The sequence below is a fragment of the Octodon degus genome, unplaced genomic scaffold (assembly GCF_000260255.1).
Source record: "Octodon degus isolate 3935 unplaced genomic scaffold, OctDeg1.0 scaffold00046, whole genome shotgun sequence".
Classification (NCBI taxonomy): domain Eukaryota; kingdom Metazoa; phylum Chordata; class Mammalia; order Rodentia; family Octodontidae; genus Octodon; species Octodon degus.
The window spans coordinates 9,901,542-9,910,110 of NW_004524622.1; the positions used below are offsets into that span (position 1 = coordinate 9,901,542).

The 8,569-nt window shown below is 38.9% G+C and overlaps 1 protein-coding gene across 3 annotated transcripts in view; it reads right to left on the reverse strand.

Moving 5' to 3' along the window:
• Hectd2 (HECT domain E3 ubiquitin protein ligase 2) overlaps nt 1-8,563 on the reverse strand; it is a 68,099-nt gene extending 59,536 nt beyond the window's left edge. For all 3 annotated transcript variants that reach the window (XR_002821306.1, XM_004632064.2, XM_023716208.1), the window contains exon 1: nt 8,392-8,563. Coding sequence is in view for 2 of the 3 variants with exons in the window: in XM_004632064.2 (XP_004632121.1) it covers nt 8,392-8,529 (138 nt within the window). In the remaining variant the exon portion in view is untranslated. The remainder of the gene's footprint in view (nt 1-8,391) is intronic.
• Between the last annotated feature and the right edge of the window lie 6 nt (nt 8,564-8,569).

Sequence of the window (8,569 nt, forward strand, 5' to 3'; positions counted from 1 at the left end):
TAAATTATTTACAAACATAAAGGAATATAACAATAAAAATTGTCCAAAGTAAAAATGAAAGAATTTACAGATCAGTCATAATAGTTCACTGTGTCAAAACCAAGAAACTTATATTCATATAACTACAATTCTCAAAGTAGAAAGGAGTAGGCAATAAATATTTAAAGAGTTAAAATTTCTGAATTTAGTTCCATATATAATACTGCAATTCCAAGAAAAATGAACCTTTTGCACAAGAAATTTAAATAAAATCATACCAAGATACACAAAAATGAAATTGTCCAAAACTTATTGTAAAGAAAAAAAATCATTAAAGCATATACATAAAAAATATTAGCTATAGAAAAACAAAATTAAATAGCATCTTATTCCACATTAGAAAGAAATGAGTTGACTTTCCAATTTCTTTATTTTTTCTATCAGATGCCAGTAAGAATAATATTCATGATTTTCTATAAGCACTTTTATATGAATACTAAGTTTTGAATACTAAGTGCAAATATTAAGTTATATTCAAAATTGAAATAAAATTTACTTTTGGCTTGCTCTATCCTCCAAAGCTGCCTTAGGAAACAAACATTTTTGTTTATAATCTACTACTTGATAAAGGAATAATGCTGGTGTTACTCCATCACAAAACACTAAAATAGTGCCTCACTAGCACAGACCGCTGAACTTTTGTGTCCATTTCAATGAACCCAAAGACTAGCTACGACAGATACAAAAGTTACTTCGCCAAAGACTGAGTAGCTTCCTGACATATTCCACCAAATTATGTCAGAAGCCAGGTGAGCAAATGTAAACCGATATGTTTTAAGTGAAAATTTAAAAATAATTATGATACTTTGCTTTGCCGTATTTTAAATAAGTATCTAAATTACAAATTGGGGCTCTTTAAGATGTTAGACTTTAACTATATGTAGAATCCACAAAAGGGACTATTTTAAGTTCTGTTACCAAGTGAAGATTTTCTTTTTTGGGTTTTTTTCCCCCCCAACAGTTTCCTATTAGGATGCTGGGTCATAAAATCAGATGTGCTAAATTCACATCCTTCTATCAGGATGTGAAAAGTCTGCAACTTTCAAGTGTAAACTTCCCTCCCAAACTAAATAACACCTGCCTACCTGAAATTGCTTTACTTGATATAGGCTGTATCTTTTAGAGGAAGGAAATAAGGATGTGGAATTTGAAGTAAAACTGTCACCAAAAAAGGTCACAATGAAACTGATGGGAGAGATAGCTGGCACGTGAGTCTATGGATATTAGGCCTGAAGCTTGGAAATTTTAGGTGGTTTTGTTTTTGTTTTGTTTTTTAACCATCAGAAAGGCATGGTGGTATCAAAAATTTTATTCATTTACTTTTTTTTTTCCTCCTTTCTGTATTTAGGACAGGGTCTATAAGGGTCTCACCATGTAGATTGGACTCGTAGTGATTGTCCTATTTTCAGCCTCCCAAGCGCTGGGATTACAGGCACACGCCATCACATCCTGTCTCCATCACCATCTCAGTGCACCCCCGGGGTGGGGCCAGCATGGACACCCAGGATTGAACCCTGGCCGCTGTGCTCTGCCTAAGCAGGTGCTTTAGTCTGCTGAGCTATCAAGCTGGCCCCTCATTTACTTTACAACACAGAAAATGTTGTATCTGCTTCAAAAGATTATGCTTGTTAAAACAATACTCTTAGAATGTGTTTTAATGCAGTCATAATTCCACAACCCATTAGGTCTTGCTGTTCTTTAATAAAAATCATCTGAGTCAAATCAAGTAAATTTGAAATATATCTTTCAAAACTAGACTCAGACTTTGAATTTTCAACTTGGCTGAATTAGTAAAATTTCCAAGGTTTTAAAGGTATATTCACTTGATTACACTCATTCCACAATATTTTTAACTGTCACACAGATATCCTCCAAGTTATAAATATCAATTTAAAAAACTAGTTGTTCATGTAAGGCTCATCTATATAACATTTTACCATATAAGAAGAGATCCTTCACTCAAGTCAACCACATACTTGGTGGGAAAAAGAAAAAACAAGGAAATCAAACCTTTCCAGAGTTTTCTCACCACTCACCTCATTCATCCACTGTTGATCTTTCTCTTCTCAGCTCCAAAAATGAGCAAGTTGATTTTTTGTTTAATTTTTTCGAGAAGGGTCTACAGGGTATTGAGGATCTCACTACTAAATAGGACTCATAGTGATTCTCCAGTTTACAGCCTCCCAAGTGCTGGGATTACAAGGTCGAGCCACCATGCTCAGTCTCAATAGTGTCTCAGTGCGCCCTGAGGGTGGGGCCGGCAAGGCAGGTCTAGGGATCGAATCCCAGACCCCTGTGTCTGCTTGTAGGTGCTTTAATCTGCTGAGCTATTTGGCCAGCCCTAAGCAAGTTGATTTTTAAATCCAATGCCAAAAGAAGTTGTTACTCTGATAATAGTAACCTATAACCTCTTGAAAGCTATTTTCTTCCTTTTCAGAAAGAAATTCATGTGAAACCATAAATAGTCCAGCTCTAAAGAGTTCAGAGAGCACATGCCATCCCTTAATTCTGTGTGTGAGGGGGAGAGGGGTAAACATGATGTAATGATAAAGGAAAATTAACAGAGCCTGAAGTTTGACATAGAAAAGTATAAATGGAAAATCTCATAAACAGGTTTTTAGCTATAGATATTGCCTTGTAAATAATTATCTAACATTCGAGTGCTTATTTTGTACAACATTTTTTCCCAAATGTTTTATGTGTATTAATTGTTACAATTCTTATCTACCCTATGAATAAGGCTCTATCATTATTCTCCCCATATTTAGATGAACCAGCATATTTGACACTGTGGAAGGGTCTCTGGTTCACAGTTTATAATGACACTTTTTTCCAATTAAATAGTCAAATTAACAAGTTATTTGTGTCCTAACATCCTGGATTAATTATGACTGGAGGAATAAGCAGGTTACTAGTTATACTATGACTCTTTAGCTTAAAAAAAGAAGGGAGAGGGGCCAGGGTGATGGCTCAGTAGAATAAGTGCTTTCCTGGCAAGCGCAAGGGCCTGGGTTCAATCCCCAGTTCCGCAAAAAAAAAAAAAAAAAAAAAAAAAAAAGAAGGGAGGGAGGGAGGTTGGGAAGGAAGGAAGGAAGGAAGGGAAGAAGGGAAGAAGGAATGAAGGAAGGAAGGAAGAAAGAAAGAAAGAAAGGTCACAGACACGATAACGCACACAAAATCAGAGATGTCCAGGGTATGTATAGAGTCAGAGTCTTCTTTTTCATCTCTTTAATTCAGATTTCCATATGCTTTATCATATTTTATTTTACATGGAACTTAATTATGTACTTACATCATGATATTAAAGTCAAAATGATTAGCTATCCTAGAAGATATTATTCTCTCTCATAACAGTTCTACCTCTGGTAATAAAAAGTTCGAACAAATTTACCTGACCACATCCTTTCTCAAACTGTAACTACTGCTTTAGGTAGAGGTTCTTTGCACCACATGGCCACACACTTAAGACCACAAAGAGTTCAAAATGGGAAAGAGCATGGGTTTTTGAGTCAGAAACCAACTGTAATCTCAGTTACAAACCAACCTTTATCCCTTACTAGTCATTTTACCCTTTGGCAAGGTATACATAATCTGACTCTCCAACTCTTTTTCTGTGAAATAGGAATATTAACTTACTCACAGAATGATTGTGTGATTGTTAGTTGCATTAGCTAATTCATGGAAACTGTTAGAGGGTAGATACGCAACAGCTAACGCTTTACACATAAGTTTTTGAAATATTTGTAGCTTACTGAACTACTTATACATTTATCATCACAATTTTCATTTTCTTCCCATCTCACCTATTATTTAGAACATAATGAACAAAAGGCCCAAGATTTTCCATATATAAGATTGTTCAAAATATCCAGCTGGGTTTATGTAAACACATATGAGATTGTTCAAAATATCCAGCTGGGTTTATGTAAACACACACACACACACACACACACACACACGAAATGCTACTGGTTACACTGCGCTCTTATATATTTTCTTGTAAGATACCTGTGAGTCAAAAAAAGAAAAAACAAAAACCACCCTTCCTTCCCGTTCATTCCTATTATCTTGTAGGGGCTATACTGTGGATTCTTCTATGTGTTACATTTTATCCCATGTCTACCACTCTAGTAGATGTATTCATCACTTCAGGCATGAAGTACAAAGCTCATTCCTTTATTTTCCTCCTCTTTGACCCTCCAGCTTAACTACACTAACTATACACCACCACCACCAAATTCATTGTCATTCCTCTATTCAAGAGGAATGGCTTCCATTAACCGGAGGAGAAAAAACATCTGAACTTGTCTGCCTCCATGCAATCCTATTTACCTCCCACCAATTCCCAGCATGCTTCCACTTGACTTGCTTTATTGTTCCTAGTTTTTCCCTTCAAGGCTTTCTCCTGTTATTTTTCCCATTGGGTTACTTTGCCCACTTTCTTGTGCCTATCCAGATCCTATCACCTTTCAATGGCCAGCCAGCTTAAATAATTGCCTCTTTTTTAGTTCAAGGCTTTTATTCTTAGCTCTGCACACAATGATCTCCTTTCTCTGATCTGCTGTGGTGCAAACTGCCTTTATAACTCACTGTGGCTTCTACATATTACTTTGTTTTTCATGCACCAGCCCTGCATGCTACACTACAGCAGGGGCTCCCCAAGCCCTTGAAGTTCCCATTTTCTGCAGCTGTCTAATGTAGCTACATTTTGGTCCAGGAGCTTCATCAACCCCATTTATACAGAACTGATACAAAACATGCAAACTTCTAAATCTTATTACAGACTTTTCACCAAATCCCCTCCACATATATATGGTTTCTTTCAAGCTTTTCTCACTTTCATCTCCTCTGACACGTTTCCTGACCTTCAGTTTGTGAACAAACTTATCTTTAATTCTGAACTAGCCCTGTAGTTCAGTGCGTGTGCGCAAAGCGATGGTTCAGCCTTAACACACAGAGTGCACGCGTGAAGACATCACAGACATTTCTAAACATTTCTTCCTTTTCCCTTTACCTCCCTGACCTAACTAAAATCTAGCTTTCTTAAACCCAGTTCATTCCTTGGTACCATATGCCAGGAGAATCTTCCTGTTTGTCCTCCCAATAAAAAGTTGAATAAAACAGTCAAATTTGACCCCACTTGACACTTATTTCTGCCCTTCCTTTGTGCGTTTGCTCCTTATCAATTTACCACCTATTTAAACTTCTGTATTACATGAACAATGAATGCATAATACTGTATCCTTCGCCTCCCTCCAATCTGTCAGCTTCAGTAAATTTAATATTTCCATCACCTTCCCTTTACCATCCATAACTATTTTAACAGCCTACCCCCACTTCACCTCCCATCCCAGGACAAGAATAGATCTGGGGTCTTATGCAGGATAGGCACCACTGAGCTACACTGTCAACCCTCAATTCTTTATTCTCTTTGATTAGATGGACTTACACCTCTCCACCACAGCAAGGCCAAATTTCAAATACTAATAGTCCTCTGAGGGTTTACTTTGAGTTGATTGAACATCTTTAACTAGAATCACTTAAACCATCACATCTTCATTCATTTAATCCATGCCTATCACCAATCCTTTTCAAATTATTCTGTTTGAACTAAGCAGACTAGGCAAGGGAACTGGCAACTGATTTTTTTTTTTTTTTAAGATTCCTCTGCTTTGCCCTTGAAGCTTCTAATTCAGTACATACAGCATCAATTTTCAAGCTTAGCTATATCAAGGAATTAAAAAAAAAAAAAAGATACCCAAGCTCCATTTCCAGAAATTTTGTAAAGAATCTGCATTTGTGCTTGGATACTGATGGCTTAGAAGGTTTCCCAGGTGATTACACTGCGGTTCACAAGATGAAAATTGGTGTATTATGGTGAGATGGGAGAGTCAAGACTTTAATAAAAAGGACCGAAGTAACTGAGGTCAGTCAAATGTAGACTATTGTGTTAGGAGTTTCAGATTAGAACAGACTTCACAGGAATGTGGCTTTAGGCTCCATCACTTCAGGGTTGCCCTTTCCAGCATTCTCTCTCTCACCCTTGCATTTTACCTTAAGCCTTCACAAGACAGCATAAAACCCTTCAACTTTAATTGTCACTCTGAATTGCTTCCATAGTCTAACTAATGCGACACAATGAAATTTTTGGGGAAAAGCTACTATTGTAGGACTACCTAAATGAAGTCAACTTAAGAGATATAGAGCTGTTAACCAGGCAAAAATGAAGAATTACTTATATGGCTCAAAGAGAAAGTTACTGATGGCAATTAGGTGCTTAAGCCCTGAGGAGCTCTTTCACCCAAGAGAAGGCAGAAGAACAATGGAACAGGCCACAATCTGTGTTTCCTTATACTTGCTCCAACACACACACACACACACACACACACACACACACGCACACACACACTACACACACATGCCAAGACCTCCCCCATCCACTTATAAATTTAACCATCATCCCAGTTTTTCTGGCTTTCTTGCCTTTGGAGGAAGCAAAAACATATTTTTTTGACTTGCTTTTTCACTGCTATAGCTAAACTCCAGCTCTGCTAAATCTCTTTGAGAAATACACATAAATTTTGCTTTCTTTAAACTATCATTTTTTAAAAAATGGTGCCAATGCTGAAAGACCTTATAAGGTACCAAAGATTAGAACCTCATTTTTTCTATTCATCTTTATCCTTTTCTATTCCAACTTGTCTTTTCAAAGTTTGATTCATAGGGGCTGGGGAGATGGCTCAGTAGAATAAGTACTTCCCTGGCAAGCACAAGGGCCTGAGTTCAATCCCCGGTTGGAGTGGGGGAGTTTAATTCATGATTTTTTAAAACGTTTGTCTGTTATTTTCAACCACTAATACAATATATAATTTATTTACAGTTTCAAAGTCCTATACATTCCTTTTTTAATATAAATTTTTAAAACAAATGTTTTCTTGATTCACTTCATGAAAACACAAAACTGACCTAAACTGATAGAAGCATACTAACAGTCTGAATTTATGTAGTGTGCATACATATACATTTTTCTGCAGTTTTTAACAAGCTTTATTATATAGGTAACTGCCCTAGGCCTCACTGTGGGTATTATATATAATATAGGTACTGAATTACATTCTGAAAAATTTCTAATCTTGAAATTCCAAAGCCCTATGGATTTCAGATAACAAATATTAGACCCACATCCACACTGCATCAAGTTCTGCAAAACTGTATTTGAAATCTTCAATTTCAGCTATACTGAGATAAATAGGTTTCCGAGGTGTTTGCTTCAGAAACTAAATTCATTCATACAATTGTCTCTATAAGCGTACACATTTATAGTTTTAAACTACCACCTGAGAAATACTATTTATCATAAAGAGATTGCTTTCACAATTTCTAGTTACACACCTTGTAGATATTCTTGAAAAACCTACCAAATGAGACATTATTCCAATTCTAATACTTTAGAGAGTGAGCTATTTTAGTAAATTCTTAGTCATTTAAGAAGGTTTTAAGAAAGTAATTACAAGTAGGAATAAAAGAAGTATAATGTTCACTGAACTTTTACTATTTTGTTATGCACAGCTACACGACAAGTTATAATCTTTAAATATATTGGAGCAAAATTTCAAAAAGAATTTCAATATTATGTCAAACACCTATTTCACAATCAGAGGTTAATTCTGTATTAAAAGCAACCAGAGCCACAATCACCGGTACAAATAGGGGCTGTCTCATGACATCATCTGGCAGGATGCAGTCTGAAGGCTGACAGCAAGCTGCAAATAACCCTTCCGCATACCCAGCCGGGAAATCCTCCCTGTCAAGCTGGGATAACTTGAGTTTAAATAAAAGGTTCGAAACCCTCCCTCCCGAGACCCATGAAAAGCCATCACGTACGCGTCTACCTCCCACCGCCATCACAACAACGGAAAGGTCACAGCGAAGTGGAAATGAGCCGCGGAGCCTATTCAATCCGGACCGGGGAAGGGAAAGAAAAGGAGCGAAATCCCCGTGCCTCCAAGTAGGCTCCGCGGAAAATCCGGTCCCGCTCGCCTGACACCGGTGCTCATGCAACAGATGACGCGGACTCCGAGCTGTGGGTCATCCCTAACCAGAAAGGGATCAAAAAACCAAAGGCGTCCGGCGGAACCGGCCACGCCGGAGTTTCCGCGCTGGGAAGGCGCAGCTCGGCCACGCGCTCTGGCCGTCCACGAAACACCACGCTACCGTTCGTTCGCCCGAGCCTGGAGTTGGGGTGCCTCGCCGGCGGGGCAGCCCGGGTCCCCGCGGCAGACGCGGCCTTGGGCGCCCAACCCCAGCTCCCTCCTGAGCCCGCCGTCGGGGCGCCCGCGCCGCCGTGCTTACCGCCGTCGCGCCGGCGCCCGCGGACCCGAGGGGCGGCAGCTTCTCGCGCTCCGGCTCCTTCGCTTTCTTCTCTTCAGGGGCGGCCGCCGCCACCGCCAGCGGCGCGGCGGGCGAGGGATCCCGGCCCGCCTCACTCATGTCGAGCCGGTCGACGGGAGCGCGAGGCGGCGGCGGCGGC